Source organism: Salvia hispanica, chromosome 5 (genome assembly GCF_029641045.1).
Source record: "Salvia hispanica isolate PSC_SH4W2 chromosome 5, Shi_PSC_v1, whole genome shotgun sequence".
NCBI lineage: Eukaryota > Viridiplantae > Streptophyta > Magnoliopsida > Lamiales > Lamiaceae > Salvia > Salvia hispanica.
In genome coordinates, this window is record NC_142696.1 from 26,561,695 (window position 1) to 26,581,246 (window position 19,552).

General features: G+C 34.3%; 2 protein-coding genes across 3 annotated transcripts; one reads left to right on the forward strand and one right to left on the reverse strand.

Annotated features, from left to right (window-relative positions):
* Positions 1 to 1,383: 1,383 nt before the first annotated feature.
* Positions 1,384 to 5,749, reverse strand: LOC125187807 (uncharacterized). Of its 2 annotated transcripts, none has more exons than XM_048084450.2 (2): positions 5,686 to 5,749; positions 1,384 to 5,324 (listed from the first exon to the last, which is right to left on the reverse strand). In XM_048084450.2, the coding sequence occupies exon 2, from the start codon at positions 5,305 to 5,307 to the stop codon at positions 1,531 to 1,533; it is 3,777 nt and encodes a 1,258-aa protein (XP_047940407.1). In that variant the 5' UTR covers positions 5,308 to 5,324; positions 5,686 to 5,749; the 3' UTR covers positions 1,384 to 1,530. The 2 variants fall into 2 exon arrangements, with proteins under 2 accessions (XP_047940407.1, XP_088914979.1); XM_089058853.1 differs by lacking the exon at positions 5,686 to 5,749 and adding an exon at positions 5,616 to 5,666.
* A 7,645-nt stretch (positions 5,750 to 13,394) lies between these two features.
* On the forward strand, positions 13,395 to 16,869 carry LOC125189132 (putative disease resistance protein At3g14460). The gene is made up of 2 exons (XM_048086366.2): positions 13,395 to 14,661; positions 15,035 to 16,869. Exons 1-2 carry the CDS (start codon positions 13,579 to 13,581, stop codon positions 16,739 to 16,741), a joined length of 2,790 nt encoding a protein of 929 aa, XP_047942323.1. The 5' UTR covers positions 13,395 to 13,578; the 3' UTR covers positions 16,742 to 16,869.
* Positions 16,870 to 19,552: the final 2,683 nt, after the last annotated feature.

A 19,552-nucleotide genomic window follows, 5' to 3' on the forward strand; every position in this document is an offset into this window, starting at 1 on the left:
ATATCCTTATTTTTATGGAACGGGTGATAACAAAAAATATAATCCCTTCGTCTCCTAAAATTAAAAACTTTTATAACGAATTTCTAATTTTAGGGGACGGGAGGAAGTATTCACTTTCTATTTAACATTTAGGAAACAACACCCAAATATAAACTCTTATAAATATTCGAAAACATTTAAAGAGTTTTAATAAATCGGACTATATACATTTCAGAAGAACAACTCCAAGAGAAAGATATAAATTGAGAAGATATATTTTTTATTTATTTTTTCAAAAATGTAAATAAACCCTTTTAAAAGGAATTGAATTCTAAGAATATCCCCAAGGAAAGAGGTAAATGGAGAGGTAAAGTCTTATAACTACCATATTTGTCTTATTTTCATGAAAAATCATTCTTCAAGCGGAAGGTATTTGAAAAGGTATTATACATTTTCCAATTTTAAAAAAGTATCTTTAAAATCTTATAATTACCATATTTGTCTTCTTTTCATGAAAATCCATTCTCCAATGGAGAATGTAATTGAGATTTGAGAGGTATTATACTTTATGTTTTAGAATGCATTTTGTACTTTTTTTTTATTTTAGAAATAATTAACCTTTCTATATTTATGGAGTATATCTTTTTTTTTTGGAATTTGTTACTTTTTAGAATGGTAGTATATTTCTTTTTTTAAAAGTAATTAGATTATATACATTTTTAATATTGTGTTTGTCTCATAAGAATATGCATTCTTTCCTTTTTAGTTTGTTCCAAAAAATATACTCCCTCCGTCCCGGAGTATTAGACTCACTTCTTTTGGGCACATGATTTAAGGAATTAATATTTAAATAGTTAAAGTGGAGAGAGTAAAGTATGAGAGAGGAAAAAAGTAGGGGAGGGAAGAGATAAAAAAGTAGGTAGAGAATAAAATAAGATAGATGCTTTTTGCTAAAAAAGGAAATGAGTCTATTATGTTGGGACATCCCAAAAAGGAAAGTTGGTCTAATATCTTGGGACGGTGGGAGTATGAAGTTTCTAATTTTAGAAACTCTTTTTTCTCTAATAAAGTGGGACCCATTAGAGAGATGCAGAAGATGACGTTAACAGGTGGTGTTCCATTTTGATGTTGATGAACTTCTCGTTCTTCATGTTGGTGATTATGTTGTTGGGTTCTCGTCATACTAGGAAACTGAAAGACCAAGATGAAGAAAGAGAAGATGATGAAGAAAGAGAAGTTCCTCAACATCAGAATGGAGCGAAAGATAATGATTTTGTGATCCCAACCTTGCAGAGTTAATTCAGATGATGAATTGATGATGTAAATAGATCTCTATATTATTACTGTGCTGACTTGCGTCACAAACTGCAGCAATCAACCAGTTAAACACATTGCCTCAAAAACTGCAGAACATAATTCTAACAATTCATTCATGCGAGCAAACTAGTTCCACATATCCTAATATGTGCGAGCAGACAATTTTAACCATTCAAATACATGTAATAATCAAAAGAAAAGTGGCAAATCTTGGTAATATTATGTCACCTAGCATCAGACAAACATATGCAGTTCAGGCCTAGAGAATACATTGCTGTCCTCATCCTCGAGTACGGGATACGAAGCAACGAGCGCATCTTGAGCACCGATGTATAGCGAATTGTAGATCTTCCAGTACACTTCTCTAACCTTCCTTGCTGGATGGAACAGCCCCTGCAGACAGTAGTTTAGCACAACGGCAGCACCCAATGCCACCCTCATGCCTTCGATAGCTTCCATGACAGCATTTATCACATGCGGCGACGTCTCAAAAATGTTTGGCCATACATAGTTCATGAGGTGGACAAGAGCATCCTCGCATCCAAGGCCTGCAACACCAAGAGCCATGTGCTTCACAGCTGATGCTGCCGTTTGCCGATGAACTAGATCCCTGTCCATGAGTGCATCCTCCAGCAGGGGAGTCACTGCGTATATGTAGTCTTTTCCCATTTCACCGATGTATTCAAACAGGAAAGACAGCGATTTCAAGACACCATTCTGCACGTTCAGCTCAGGGACGCGGTATTCGTTCATCAATGCGGGAAGGACCGTGAACGGTGAGCATGTTTCTGCAACAATTGCTATGGCCACAGTCGTGCACACACGATTTTGACGTTCCTGAACCTTGAGGTTGTTCAGCAATGTTGCGAGAACATCTTGCGGCCCAATGGCCTTAGCAATGTAACCGAAAGTGTTGACTGTTGCTCTGCGGATACCCTTCTTGTGTGCTTTGAGCATCTCCAGGAGCTCGAAGCATATCCTCATCCACTCCCTTGCAGGAACAAATTCAGCACCACGATCAGCAATTCTTCCAACGAGATCAATACAGTTTTCTTGGACTTTCTCATGACGATTCTTCAATATAGGAGTCAGCCGAGGAAGCAAATCTTTGATAGGTGGAGTCATCTTAGTCATACCAATAACATTGACAATAGCCTTGAGAGCACCCAATATTGAACCCAAAACCTCTGGATATTCCTCCCCCAGATACTCGTACAACACGACGCCAAGATGCCCCATCAGTTGTTCTTCTCCACACTGTTTCATAACCACAGCAATCCTAGATATAAGATCTGCTGCTTGTTGTCTCACTTTTGCACTCTTATTGTTAAGACGCCATTTTATGGTACCGCATATTTGGGGAAGATATGGCTTCACTCTCTGGCCAAGGGAGTTCACAACAGCGCCGAAACCGTTGAGCATAACATTGGCATCATCACTAGTTTGTTCTTGGAATGCATAAAGAATACCATCGATTAATAGCTCCTCCAAGCGAGCATCAATATCAGATGCCCCCAAGTTGGCAACCACCTTCTCAATTGTCTCCATTACCATCCTTCTATAAGGCTCACTTTCGTCTTTCAGGTCTTCAACAATCCTTCCAACTATATCAGCAACCCCAACTTTGTTAGCTATCTCAACCGTCGTCTCCACAAGTTGCTTATAATTTCTTCTATCCAAGGCCATCCTCCGGACCCAAAAATTGCGGAAGAATTCAGGAAGGATATCATTTCTGATGTATTCTGCCTCAACACCTTCCGTACTCACACATTGCTTCACCACTTTCAGCACAATCTTCTTCATTTCTTCATCCGGAGACTGGAATTCACGAATCAGAATAACCATGACTTCCTTTGTATAGTAGCTAGCATATATAGCATCCATGAGTGGTATGATGAAACCAATCGCCTTAAGGAAAGCTGCAAGTACTTTCCCACGATGAGATCTTATACCCTTCCAAAGAGGCTTCAACACAGAGTCAAAGCTTTCAATACCATATGGAGCAGCAGCCTCAGCAAGAGCAGCCAGAGAAAGAGCTGTAATTGTTCTGACTTTCTGATTTTCATCATTAAGCCCATGCTCAATGATCTCAACAAGGGATCTCAAGTGAGGAAGTACTGCACAGCCTATTAAAATAGCGATCTGCTGCACAATCTTGATACCAGTGTGCCGCGCTTGCCATGACTTCTTACTCTGACAGACAGCTTTCAAGAATGGCAACAGAGCAGGAATCCCAAGGGCAGAGGCAACGACACTAAAAGCTCTAGCAGTGGTGTTTCTAACATACTCATCTATGTTATCAATATCTGGACGCATTGCAGCAATCATAGTGGCCAACCCAGCTGCCTTGCTCAGATTTGAGATGATTTCTCTACCTTCTACACGAGCATAGTAATCTTCATCAATCAACAAAGGCTCAATAACCACTAAAATTTTGTGGACATATGGACGAACCAGTTCATCTAACTTGTAGAGCACCCTATCAATAACTTTTACCAGCAAGTGTCTCTCTTGATCTTCCAGTGTGGGCTGCATAAGCAGTGGCAGAATACGGTTGAACAGAGGCCCAGCACCCAATTCCCTTGCCTTATCTGTAAGCTGTCTCAGAGCAGTCTTCCTCTGTGGAGGAGTGCCATTTTTAACTTTTAGCAAGAGTTTCATGATCTTACGCTCCTTCTGCTCTTCCGGAGACAGCTCTTCTTCATTTTCTTCGTTCAGCAGCGAGCCAAAGTACTGATAATCTTCTGGTTTCATAAATGGCAAACCACCAGGCAACTCTTTAGGAACATCAAATTGCTGTCCTCGATTCTCTTCTGGAATGTTATAAAGAGGTGTTCCCATGGGAGTCGGTGTAGCAAGAAGTTTCCTAGCAGGGGTTCTGATAGGAACATAGGAGGCAGGGGGTTCCAAAATCTTATACCCTTCTTCTGGAAACATTGAATCCAGCTCCTCATCAGTCAGTGGCCTATTCCTTTCCTCAATGTCCTTCTCCCACCTTAAGAGATTATATTGTTCAGGAGTCATCGCGCTTCGCATAAGAGCATTTGGTGTGGGTGTAGCCATGTCAACAGCCCCAAAAGGAGTGACACCAGGGGTATATGCCGCAGCAGGTGTTGCGCCAGGAGTAGCACTACCCATAGTGGCTGGAGTCTCATCCCACCTGGATCTCTGCCGTTTTGGGGTCGGAGTGGCTAGCCCTCCCAGCTTAGGTGTGGCATCCCAAGCCATTCCTGCAGGTGTTGCTCCAGGTGTAACACCTCCAGCAGGAGTTGATTCAGAATCATTAAGGCGTCCAGGGGTTGGAGTCTCATCCCATCTATTTTTCCTAGAGAGCGAGGGTGTTGCATCCCCAATCCTCCCAGGAGTCGGTGTTGCATCCCACCTCCCAATTCCAGGAGTTGAGTCAGGCATATCCCAGTCAGATGCTGCCTTAGATTTCTTTGTACCACCAGCATTCTCATCTTGGGACATATCCCATCTATTCCTCTTCTTTGGCTTCTCAACATCTTTCTCCTTCTCCTTGTTCTCCTCCTCTTCCTTCTTTCTTTTTGCTATCTCCCTCCTCACCTCCTCTTCCTTACGCTTCAGCGCTTCTTCCTTCATCACATCAACATAAGTCCTCACTTCAGGACCAGGGGTCTTGTCCTGGAAAGGATCATTTCTCTCTGGGGATATAATCCTATTCAACCTTCTCCTCCTATAATCATCTTCACGGTCAATAATCTTGCCTGGCTGCTTGAACCCAGACATCTCATCCTCCTCCCCAGACCTCAGAGTCTCCTTATAATATTGCTTTGGAGCAGTAAATGAAGCCATCTTTCGAGCAATCTCATTCTCAGCTGGATCTGCATTATCATCGTCCTCGTTCACAGCTATAGATTGTTCATAGCCTTCAAACTTGTTTGAACTATAGAGATCAGTGTCAAAGGTTAGAGAAGTGAGTGCAGCAAGGTCCTTCTCCATTTTTTGCCTTTCCTCTTTCAACCTTTGAATCTCCAAATCGTCATCCATCTTCACTATCCCCAAAGCTGAAAATGCAAATAAACGAACCAGCAAGTTATAATAAACATGAAACCTACTGAAATACCAAAATAAACAGGAAAACATGTTACTTCACTTAAACATATTACATACAAATATTAACCAGCAACAACAACCTATAGTTTAAATCGAAGAAACTGAGTAAAATTATTTCTCCTCTTTACTCGGAACGATTGAATGGTGCGAGAAATGAAATACAAAGAAAAACACGCATTTCATCGACGATTAAGAAAATTAAATGATGTAATCCAGAGATTAGATTAAAACAAAAAACTAACATGAATGGACTAAATGCGGAGATGCATAGCCCTAGGGTTTTGACGACAAAATGGGGAAATTAGAGTTAACCTGTTCCGTTTCAGCTGAACCGACTGCAGCAAAAGGAGATGCGAAATATCAATTGCGCAATGCCGTTTCATTTTTTCAATATACTGACACCCTATTTGGATCCGTACCGACCCGTAAATCGCTTTAGTCGGATCCTCACACGGTATAACCCGGCCCGAATTTACTTAATTTACGGACTAGTAATAATTTGTCATAAGAGTACTTTTTTTTATATACTCATTTTAATTTTAAAAATAATACTCTCTCACTTCCATAAAAGTAGATGGCTTCTGTCATTTTGTTCTGTTCCATAAAAATAACAATTTGGGTTTGCACTCTTGAATTGGTTTAACTTATATAAACTTTCTTAAAATTCACTAAATCAATCATATTAATACACTTAAAGTATCGAATATTTTTAATATATAAATGTGCCACCACGAGGTTGATGGTACTTATAATTTTATTATTAATATTATTTATAAAAAAGTTTTTTATAAATAATAATGTTATTGGTTCATGATGTTATAATTCTATCTTGATGGATGTAATATTTTGAAGCAATGAACTCTATATTATATACGAGGTTGATGGTACTTATAATTTTATTATTAATATTATTTATAAAAAAGTTTTTTATAAATAATAATGTTATTGGTTCATGATGTTATAATTCTATCTTGATGGATGTAATATTTTGAAGCAATGAACTCTATATTATATTTTTAATAATTATAATAATTGAAGTGACGTTGTTTTTCAAGTATTGATTTAAAATTATTTTAATTATTGTTTTATAGAATTGATTTATGACCCCCGTTTGATTTTATTGTTACTCTATTTATTTGATTTGTTGGTAATATCAATATAGAGTGAAGAAATTGCTTGAACCGTGCAACACCGAGGTTTGACACATAATGAGGCATATTGTAAACTTTTAAATTGTAGATAATCTATGTCAAAGAAGTATTTTGGTTGGTAAAAAATCATTTTGCATATCTCTAATAATATGCATTTGGTCTTTGTCATGCATCCTAACTGTGTTAACTATAATAAATTACTCCATATATCAATTATGACATATACTTTATATTCCCTACCATCAGTGTAAACTACATGTTGATAAACTCCATCCTTCCGTCTCCCTAAGCCATGAATTTTAATATTAATTTATTGTAATGGAAAATGTTGAATATATTTTTAATACAAATATTTAAGTTGAATAGTAGTACTGGTAATTTTTATTAGAGTGAATTATATAAATGGTACATGATCTTTCATTTTCGCACACAAATAGTATCTGATCTTAATTTTATATCGTATTTGGTACCCCATTACAAAAATAACTCTAGGTACCAAATATATGATTTTTTTGTTATGGAGAATATTTTTGAAAATTTCAATTAAATTGAATCAAATATGTGACTTTTTTTCTTCCTTTCTTATTTCTTTTTTTCTCTTTAGTTTATTCTTCTTCTTTTTTTATTCATTTTCTTCTTTCTTTTTAGTATTTATCTTCATTTCTTCTTTCTTTTTTCTCCTTAGTTTATGTTTCCTCTTTTTTCTTTTTTCTTCTTTCTTTTTAGTGTTTTATACATACATCTAATTGCATTCATAATATAAATCAATAACAAAACACCTAATTAAATTAATTATTTAGAGTAATTGAATCAATTGAATATTTATAATTAAATTATTTATACTCATTTTACGGTGAAACACCTAACTAAAAATATTCAACTCTTTATCACTATAAATACAATTCACAATTTTAAATTTTGATTAAAACTATATTGATTAGTTATTAATTTAATATTATAAAATAATAGTAATTATTTATTAATTACTACTAGTTTTTACTATTATAACAATAATATTATTATAATAATTAAATATAATTATAACTATAATTATGATTAAGTATATTTAAATGATATTAAAAATAAATTAATTATTAATTTATAACATCAAAATAATAATATTAATATTGATTAATAATATCACATTTGGTACTAGTTTTGTCAATACCCAAAATATCCTTTGTGATACAAATGGAAAAATGAATTTGTTTAGAGGGTATTTTAGGGAGAAAATTGCATTAAGTACCAAAAATTTGATTAATAGGTACCACAAATGATATAAAATAAAGATCAGATACCATTTATATGCGAAATTGAAAGATCATGTACCATTTATATAATTCACTCTTTTTATTAATAGCATGCATATGCATATTAAATTTCCAAAAATTAATGTTTGAATATTTTGTTCAAGTGTGATTGCTCCGTTTTAGTTTAAGAGTATCCACAATAGAGCCTGGAAACCGGCCGGTCGCATGCTGCGGTTTTTGGGGCTCTATTGCATGTGGGAAAATGGTGGAGCGCTTAGCGCACTCGCCCATGCGAGCGGCGGGTTCCACGGTACTATTGCAAGCGTTTTCTGCCAGATTGTGTTTATTTACTTTAAATACTTACATTATTCTATCTTTAAATATCTTTATTCTTCTATCGTATTGGTATTTTAATCTATGTCATTTGTTTTCTAAATCGACATTTAGAATAACAAAATGGAGTATGAAAATTGGTGAAATAAGTTGGCAGATTTTGGGATCGGCGCTATTGTATGTGTTTGGGCTAAAATTTAAAATGTTGCCGTGGTAGGTGAAAAATGGGTTGTTGGCGGATATTGGGCAATTCTATGTCCAATATTATGGATGCCCTAAGATCCAAAATTGTTCTAATCAACATGTGTCTATGTTATTTTAATTTTCAACTTATTTTATCTCATGTTTTTAGTTGTTTGATAAGGTTATTATAGACATATCTGATTTTTAAAGTCTACTTAATAATATTCTGTATTACTATCTTTCATGGAGGTTTCGACAGTAAAAAAATTAAGAATCTAAAGATATATATAAATTTTTAAAGTTTAACAATTAAAATAAAAATTATTCCATGAAATTCTTAAAATTAAAATTTTAAACCCGATTGTTATTCATATCACATATACCCCATCCAAGGACGGGTTATTCAGTCGGTTAGGTTAAAAACCGAACCAAAAAGTTGGTTAACCAAAAAATATATCTGCATATATATAAAACCAAAAATGAACCGATATAAAATTGGTTACCAAATTAACCGACCAGTTTTTAGTCGATTATTTAAATTTAACCGAAATAAAAATTTTAACATGCCTTGGCTGACAAGCTAATAAGACCCGCTAGCACATTAAATAGGGGGGAGGATTTGAAAATCTACTCCCAATCCCATTTATAGCTAAACTCTTTTTCCATATTTTGTTCATATTCGATGTGGGATAAATTTATGCCTCCATTTTTTTTTCAAAATGCACACAAAGCAAGGATTACATTAGCATGCTTTTCATACTTACGTTTGAAATCCAACATTTTATATAAGAATATTGCATTTTAAATAAATGACTACTCCTTATTCAAATAAGTGTTCTATATATATTATATATGCAATTTATATAATTTGATAAATATATTTAATTTTAATGATAAATTTTAATTAATGTTTCCACTGAAACAGTTACGAGAGATGTCAAGATAATAGCTTATATCTTATTTCTCATCCCTTATTACGATGTCAAGATAATAGTTTATATCTTATTTCTCTATCCCTTATTACTTACATATATCAATGGACAATGATTAATAAATTTACAAATTTCTCACTTATTCGATTTGCTTCCAAGCATGCATTTCAATACATCAATACATCAATAAAGTAGTAGTTTCCAAGCATGCATTTGCATTTCTATTATTTATTTTTTGTAGTTTCCCACACCGATTTCCCATGGAAGGTAATTGAAGTCATGCTCCTATAAAATATAGTAGCTTCCAAGCTGATATAAGTGTGCATTTATGCAATTTATGCAATAAGAGTGTATAAGAGTATGTCTATACATTATAATTTATAAGTTAATAGTAAAAGTTAATAAGTTAATTACTTATCAGTTAATTTGGTTCAGTTATTGGTTTTCTACATGAAAGCAGTAACCGTGACCGAACCGAAACTGCAATTTTCGGTTATCGGTCCGTTAATAACTGATTAAATTTTGTTAGGTTAGTTGGTTAACTAAGAATCGGCTAACAGAAGATCCAACCCTATTAATATTGATATCGACATGGGTTTTAATAAAATTGGTAAAGTATGAGAGAGATAGAAAGTAAAAATAATTAAAGTATTGTTAGTAGGAAATAGGTTCCGAAATAGTATATGGTGTATTATTAAATCAAAAACCAATATATCAAATTTTAAAGTCTTTTATGATATGGTGAATTGAGCTAAGGTATCCAATCTTTTATAAAGCAAAAGAGATTTTTTTATATACAGCTTTATAATATGGAGTATATTATATAGATAAATTAGGAACATATATACAATTGTTCTTTTATGCTGGTGCAACTGTAATGTTCCAAAAATTAGAATTTTATAAAAGTTTTAAATAGTAGCCTTGAACTTTATTATCACTGCTATATCGTATATCAAATTTAAATTGTTTCATGATACAGTGAAGAAATCTAAGAATTCTAATATTTTCTAAAGCAATAGAGAAAATATGAAATAGTACTATATATCTTCAAAATATTATATAAATGAGTTAGGAACATGTTATTGTGTTGTCTAGGTTTGACTGTAACATTCCACATATTAAGAATTTAAAGAATTAAATTTTGTAAATAAATAATTTTGATAAAATGATAAATTTCATAAAATCAAAATTATATATAGAATTGGTATTAAAACAACATATACTACAAATTTTAGTTTGTTGCGTTAAATACTAGATTGAGCTATTGTTAATATTTTATAAATAAAAAAGAAAATATCAAACATATAGCTTTAAAATATTAATTAGATGAGTTAAAAAAAAATATGTGATTATTTTTTATTAATGTTTAACTATAGCATTCTGAAAAAACAAAATAGCATTCCAAATAAAAATTAATATTTAAAAAAAAAGAAATAAAAGTCAAAATCTTAAAATATGAAAATCATAATCATAAAATGAATAAGTATAATATAGTACTACATATCAAATTTTAATTTTCTGTATGTTATAGTAAAGTGAATAAGAACTGTAATATTCTAGAAAGAAAACGTAAAAAATATTAATATTGTAGCTTTAAAATATAAAACAAACGAGTTGAATATGTATCTGTATGATTATCTTTTTATTTAGGTTAGCTATAACGTTTCAAAAATTAATACATAAAGTATGAGAGAGAAATGAAAAAAATTGTCCATAATTAAAATGATAAAATTATTAAATCATTCAAAATTTTAGGGTCGCAATTCTTTCATATATTTTTCATTTTTAATAAGTATTATATTTTTCATTTTTAATATAAAATTAGTAAAATTGATAAACATTTTCTTATCCTTTACTTTCTTTAATTTCAGAACATTATAAAAAAATTGAAGGAATATACGAAAAAAAATGTCAAACTTAAAAGTATGGCTTAAAAATTATGGGTTGCAATTCCTTTCGCATATACTCTTTTAGTCCCACAATAAGAGTCACACTTTGCCATTTTTGTTCATCTCACAATAAGAGTCAACACTTTATTTTTTTTATCATAAATGATATGTAGTTCCTACATTCCACTAATTCACTTCACTCACATTTTATTATAAAACCAATATAAAAAAGTAATCTCATATTCCATTAACTTTCCAATTCACTATTCTTTACACTCCTATTATGGGACGAGGAGTATTTTTCATAATCAAGTTAACCTTATTAAGATCTTAAGCAATACTACTTCCACGTATAAATACAAAGGTAAAAATGTACATATACAAAATATAAATTTAATAAATAATGAAATGTAAAGTAAAATTAATATAATCTCTATTACATGGTAATGTCATAATATTAAAAAAAATCATTTTCCTTTAGAATATGCTCAAAATTAAAATTTGTGAGACAGTTTGGTTTATTTTATGGATGAACATATTTGTTTATCACGAGGTTAATGGTATATTAAATTTGAATACTATGAACTTTTGCATTTTAAACTCATTTTTTACATTTTAGCTTAAACGTGCTTTTGTTAGAGTTTTGTATATTTTACGTCATCTTTCGAGTGATGGGATATAATAAAAGTTTTTATTTTATATCCTATGGAATAAAATAGATTAATTTGTCGTAATGGTGTTATGATTTTATATTTAATGATTGTTTTTATATATTTAAATATATAAGAAACGAAACAAGTCCAAGTCTTTATTTTAGTAGACCGGTTGTGGGCGAAGTTCACTTTAATGTAACACGGTCAGTTCTGAACAAAGGAAAAACAGTACAACCCAAATAGATTTTGACTACCTATCATGAAAGGTTGCAATATCAGTCCATATATATCCAAACCTTAATGAAATAAGATGGCCGTATATTTCCAAATCTTAACGAAATAAGATGACATTGATGTACAACAAGACAAGTCTTTATGCTATCTACTGAAAGACCAAGGTCTTGATAAACTACAATTTCCTAATCAATATATCTAGTTTAGTAAGTGTCATTATCTGGATCTTTGCGAGGATAAATGTTAGTATTTCTCGTTCTAAAGCCGACTTACACAAACTGCATCTTCTACAAATATTGTACGAATGGTTGGTTAATCAAATGCAACTCGTCTCATATATGTGGAACTGCATCTGCAGCGCGACAAACTGACATCTAGCCGGTTGTAAAGGAGTTGCTCGCAAAGGATCCTTGACTCACCCGAGACAAAAATCCAATGGCTAAAACGCGTAACACTTTGCAGCGCGCCAAGGCCATGCTAATATTCTGAAAGCAAATTGATAAGAATTAGGGAAATTGGTCTCTAAAATCATGAACTTTGTCTAAAATTTGGTATTTCCCATGAACTTTGAAATTGGTATATAATATCACGAACTTTGCATTTTGTTTGGTATTTCCCACGGCATGTCTATTACTATATTTGACTAACTTACGAGGCTTTTTCATCATACTTCACACAATTAAATCAACGTGATTTTCAACGTAACTTTTTATCCTACATGTTATGAACTTAAAAAGTGGTTCAAAATATTATAAAACATATCACGGTTGCCTACGTTAAATAAGATTTTGATGAAAATATCTTATTTGAGTGAGTTTGGGAAATACCAAACAAAATGCAAAGTTCGTGATATTATATACCAATTTCAAAGTTTATGGGAAATACCAAATTTTAGGTAAAGTTCATGATTTTAGAGACCAATTTCCCTAAGAATTAATAGCGGGGATGATTATGAGTCTTCGGACAGTGTTGCTTTGCAGCCGCAGACCTCGCACGTACCCTCTTCCGTGGAAATAAAATTTTTCCTTGTTCAGTTGGTGAATTTGTGAGGGTGGGAGTGGGGTGAAAAATATGCCCCAAAATAGAGTTCATTGGGAACAAAGTTGTACTCCCTCCGTCCCTCTGTAGCTGAATTGTATTCCTTTTTCGGTTGTCTCACTATAGCTAAGTAATTTTTTTTTTTTGGCAAAAAATGCTTTACTCTCTCTACCTTCTTCATTTCTACTTTATTCTCATTTTATTTTACTCATTTAATATAATTTTTCTTAAATCTCATGACGAAAATAAACGTGTCTACTATAGAGGGACGGTGCGAGTACTAGACATAAATTCAGGGCATTTTCAACCAAACATGTTTTCGTAGCTCCCCAATCAATCAGAAGTTAAACAAAACTATGATTTCTGACAAAAAGCCACCAAACAATCAAAGAATCATAAGATTAACTGGACTCACCTATATTGTACAATTGCAAATTTTGATATGAATAGTCAAATAAGAACTCTGCACACACCAATATTTATTAGTGTTGTTTAGTTTCCATGTTATTCTTCCCCCAATTTATTTTGTAGAGAGATAGATAATGTCTGAAACCGATAAAGTTGGTTTAGTTCGTTGTCCCAAGTGTGAGAAAATACTGCCGGAGGTGACAGATTTCTCTATTAATCGATGTGGCGGTTGTGGCTCTATCCTCCGTCGCCCTTCAAGGCCTCCTCAAACCAAGACCATTTCTTCTGCACCTTCAGCTTCTTCTTCTCCATACTCGTTTTTTGAAGCTTTTTCTTTTCCATTTTCAAGTGAAGGTCTACTTCAATCTAGTGCTTGGCAGGAAAACTCACGATACATATCCAGATGGAGAGTGGTGAAGCACGCCGTCGTGGCAACCCTAAGATTGCACCGATTGGGGACGGATCGAAATTGGAACAAGACGGTGCCTAACTTACCTGATTTGGACTTGAAATCAACAATTGAAGCATCCGGCACCGGCAAGGTCTACAGAGTTGTCAATCGGCACACCGGCCTCACCTACGCCTTGAAGGAATTCCGCGATGATTCCTCCCAACGCCAACAAATCAGCGCCGATGTCCAGATCCTCAAGGAATTGGATCATCCCAACCTCGTCAAATGCTACGACGTCGTTTTTGGTGATGCCGGTGTGAGTTTCCTCCTCCTCGAGCCCTTGGATCGCGGATTTTCCAGCGTCACTTGTGAATTCGATCTGCTTACTTTCGCTTACCAACTTCTCTCGGGGTTGAATTTCCTTCACCGGAAGAGAATCCGGCATGGGGATATCAAACTCGCCAATATCTTCGTTGATCTTAACGGCCAAGTCAAGCTCTTGTATTTAGGGAAGACTTTGTCTAACACGACGCCGTTTTCTCCTGAAATTGGAGCAATACATGATGAATTCTCTTGGGATGTATGGAGTGTGGGGTTGTGTATTCTCAAATTGGGCAAATTGTCTGGCAGATTGAGTGAAAGTGAAGATGTTCAGAAACAGCCATCGACGGAGCTGCTGAGGTTTCTCTCAGCTTGTATGCAGGCAGATGTTTTGAAGAGATGGACGGCTGAACAACTTGTTCACCATCCCTTCTTTGATCAGCTTTCACACAAGAAAGAGCTTCAATTGAACAAAGAGATTCAACTTCCATCAATAATCGAAGAGGTTAGAATTACTAGTCTTTATTGTCAATGTAATTCAACTATATTCAATTTTGCTTCTCTTAACACTGGTCAGATTGCTACACCAATCTTATATTGAAATAAATAGATCTTCAGTTGAACCTGTTTGTGTGCATTATCAATAAATTTCAGAATGGCATATTATCAAAAGTCCGGGAAGATATCAGAAGAGACAATTTTCATGCATTTAACTAGCAGTTTAGAGAGTTATAGTCCCTTAAACTAATCTTTGCAATAGCTGAAATGTTGGATACCTTTGTTTTATGGACAATCTTCATTTCTTGTTTCGGTTGAGTTTCTGTGGCCGTGCCTCTTGTTTGTTCAACTATGGATAATATTATTAGTGCACTTTGCAGAAGGATCTATTTAATCTAAGAGAGCAACTGACGAGTCCTGTAAGGAAAAAACCCAGAATTTCTACTGAGGATGAGGATAGAGTATATAATCTGGAAACTCCAAAAGATTCAACTACTCATGAAGTTCCTGAAAGCTGCATTGAACATTGCAATCTGTTTCTTCCAGATTGTGAATTCGAAAAGGATAAATTGGTAAGGATGTGGATAGCTGAAGAATGCTTTGAATTGGGAGCGACTAAAAGAATGGAGGATGTAGGTAACATGTATTTTGATGCTTTGATCCAGAGGGAAGTCATTGTACCTTCCAAGTTTGATAATATTCTCAGGCAGACGATGTACAAGGTTAATACATCTCAAGTGCCGGATGGACTCCTTAAACAAGGTAACTATTTGAGGATCACTCCAAGTAATATGAATGAGATCGACAGCGGAGCATTGCATCTGACATGGAAGTGTAAGACGCTTGATCGAAGCTTTTCTGATGCTCTGAAAAATTTCAAACAATTGCATACGCTTGTTGTGCTTGGGGATCGTTGTGCTGTCACTGGCCAACTTCCAAGCGACTTCTTTTTGGGTTTAAAGCTTTTAAGAACGTTGGATTTGAGTCGCACTCATATAGCAGAGGTCCCAGGTTCAATTGGAAAGTTGGAATCACTGCGATATCTTGACATGTCTGGGACTCCAATCCAGCGGCTGCCTGAATCAGTTGATCGCCTCCACCGTCTCCAAACACTAAATCTGAAATATTGTGTTGGACTTTCTGCTTTACCAAGAGGATTGGGGAAGTTAGTTGAACTTCGCCATCTAGACCTCGACATTATTAGTCAATTGAAGTCCATGCCTGGAGGGATGGGAAATCTAGTAAAGCTTCAAACTTTACAAGCATTTATTGTGGGGAAAAAGAATGATGGATGCGGCATAGGAGAGCTGAAAAACATGAATGAGATTTCAGGGTCTTTTTCTATATCAATGCTTGAAAATGTCTCTGGTGCAGAGGAAGCAAGGGAAGCTGTACTATTGCATAAAACATATATCGACAAGCTGGAGTTACGATGGAATGATTTTGGAGATGCCGACTCCCAGGATACAGCTGAAATATTAGAATCCCTGCAACCACATTTTCACCTGAAAGAGTTATTGCTGTCATTTTATGGTGGATCAAGATTTCCGAGCTGGATGAGCAACCCATTCTATACCGATCTTGTGACCATGACTCTGTACAAGTGTATAAATTGTGCTATCCTGCCCTCCATTGGGGAGCTTCCGTCTCTCAAGATTCTCAACATTTTCCACATGGAAAATGTGAGGAACATCAGCATACTGTTCTGCAGGAATATTGTAACTACAGTGGTTAATGCATTTCCAAGGCTGGAGGAATTGACTCTTGAGGGCATGTCTGCCCTTGAAGAATGGACAGGAGTTGAGGATGGTGATTTCCCCTGCCTTGCCCAAGTTTCCATAAGATATTGCCCGGAACTTCGTCTTCTTCCATTGTCGCAGCTCTCCTCTCTTGAGCGCTTGGAAATAAGTCATTGCAAGCAACTGATTTCTTTGACGGAAGGGTCATTGCCTGATTCGCTTGATTCTCTAATAATAAGATGCTGCCCAGGAATAAACGAGAGGTGTCGCAAGGATGGAGTAGATTGGCCCAAGATTGCTGCTGTGAGAAACATATGGATTGATTTTGAAAAATTAGGTTTAGATTAGGGCTTGCAGTCCACATTTGTGAGTAACTGAGCTCGTGTTCTTTGTCCATTTCTTGTTTCGAGCTTTGTTTGTCAAAGTAAACATACAACTTAAATTGGGCGAAGTGAAGTGATCCAATATCACATGAACTTGCCTTGTGTTTTGGAAAACCTATTAGGCCATGCTTGGTATGATGGAATGGAATGAGGGAATGGAATGATATTCCTACCTCCATTCCATTCCTTTGCTTGGTAAATTTTTTCCTTAGGAATCACCATTCCATTAGGAATGGTCATTCCATTCCACATGGGAATACCCATTCCATCCATTTAGCTAAGGAATGGTCATTCCATTTCATTTTCCTTTCTTCTTATTTTAAAATTTAACAAAATTAAATAAATATTATTTAATATTATATTTAAATTTAATATCATCTCAATTTTAGCATAAATTAAAATTTTAAAATTTTTAATAATTGAAAAACACACACACACACCAACTCACACAAACACACACACAGCAACTCACACACACACACACACACACAAAACACAGCAAAACACACACACACACACAGCAACTCACACACAACAACTCACACAGCACACACAACACACACACAGCAAAACACACACACACACGCAGCAACTCACACACAACACGCACATGGCAAAACACACACACAAACAACTCACACACCACCACATATACACACACACATCAACACATGCATACACCACATATGCACACACTCATTTACGTGTATCGTACAAATTTATATGATCCAAAATATTGACAAAAATATTTTTGAATAAATATTTTTTTTATAGAATCAACATATTAAGTATTCATATTTCATTCCAATCCATTCATATATTATTTTGTAGTTACCAAGCATAGGAATGAAATCAATCAAGAAATAACAATTCCATTCCATTTGTAAACCTTACATTCACCAAGCACAAGAATGGAATGAAATTGTCATTCCATTCCCACCTTCATTCCATTCCCATCTCCATTCCATTCCCTCCTCATTCCATTCCATCATACCAAGCATGGCCTTAGGTGTTAGCTGATACAAAAGATTATGTGTATTAATAATTTAATCCTAAAATAGTGTATTATCTTCTTCATTAGCAATAGACCAACGCAGTAGTTCTCCTTCCTCCACAGTCATTTCATAGTTCGTATAGCCTGAAACTCCATCATTCTTTGTGCTCTTTGTTAGTCAATATTAGAAATGGGCCACTCACCCCTTAAAAGGCCTCATAAGGGGAAGGGTTATCCACACTTATATAGAGAAGTTAGGATCATCACCAAGCCGATGTGGGACAATGATTTGAAGAATTTAACACGCCCCCTCACGTGTGGGCCGAAATGACACATCGGACTTCCATCACGTGGGTAGGCAAGAGAAGAGATAAAGAGATAAACCATCATCGACTTGGGCCCTGCTCTGATACCATATTAGAAATGGGCCACTCACCCCTTAAAAGGCCTCATAAGGGGGAGGGTTATCCACACTTATATAGAGAAGCTAGGATCATCACCAAGCCGATGTGGGACAATGATTTAAAGAATTTAACAGTCAATAAACCAGTGTTGGCGTTCCTTCCTTCATAGCTCTTAGCCTGCAACAGTGGGATCGAATCGGTGCCGCCGTAGGTCAATGGCAGCTTCAAATCCTGACTCCAACGGTGCTAACTGCAAGGGGGAGGGGTCGGTCGACCCCCAATAGTGAAGAGAAAAGGAAAATAGTATCTATATGATCCCTCCACCCCAATAAATACGAAACATTTGGTTTTCGGCATAGAATTTTACGTCGAGTTGATGCACATTTTATAATGAGCAAACATGACTTTACTTATCAGATCTGACATCTCTTGGAAGACAAAATCAAACAAATGCATTATACTACTAGTACTAATATTTAAGACCAAGGAAAAGAGATTTAAGAAAGAAGAAACATAAAATTGGCTCAATTGGTTAGTAGTTGACAGTTAAACTGACTGATTTTTCATGTGCGTGGTAGTCCAAATACATTGCAATTTATATCTAACTAGTATATTAACACCTGTGCCATGCACAGGACATTAGAATTTCAAATAATGAATATAAAATTATAAAAAATATATAAAAAATATAAATTCAAATCAATGTGAAGATTTGAAAAAAGTAAATGTATTTATCTTATCCAACTCTAAATGAATAATTTACTACTTCCTAATGAATGCAATATCTATAAAATTTCAATTTATAATCTAAATAGAGTAAAAACAATAAAAATTAATGACAAAAAGAATATATATAACTATGTTCAAAGAATATGACTTAATTAAAATAAGATATGGAGTACAAATAAAGAAAATATGTGCGAGTAAAACAATGCTATGATAGTCATTAATCCAAATAAAAGGTAAATTAAAATTTCTTTGAGAAGTCAAGTTAAAAAATTTGTATTATCCAATAATCACACTTTAGTTGATTATATATTTCTTATGTTTAACTTGAGACCATAGCATCACTTGATATACATGGTCAAACACTAAATGAATTTTTAATATTGGAAAGAATAAATTTCTTACTTCTCACCACATATATGTATAAAAAGTAAACTATCACTTAAAATAACGATAATATTTTATGTATCTTTGTTGTTTTGAATAATGTGACAAATTACACTACTATTTATATTAAGAACTTATACAAACTTTATGAGTTAAATTTAATTTTAAATATATATAATTTCATCGTAATTTAATCTAAAAACTTAGCAGTATTGTTTAATTAATTAAAGGTGAATTAAAATATAAGAATAAAAAACTTTAATTG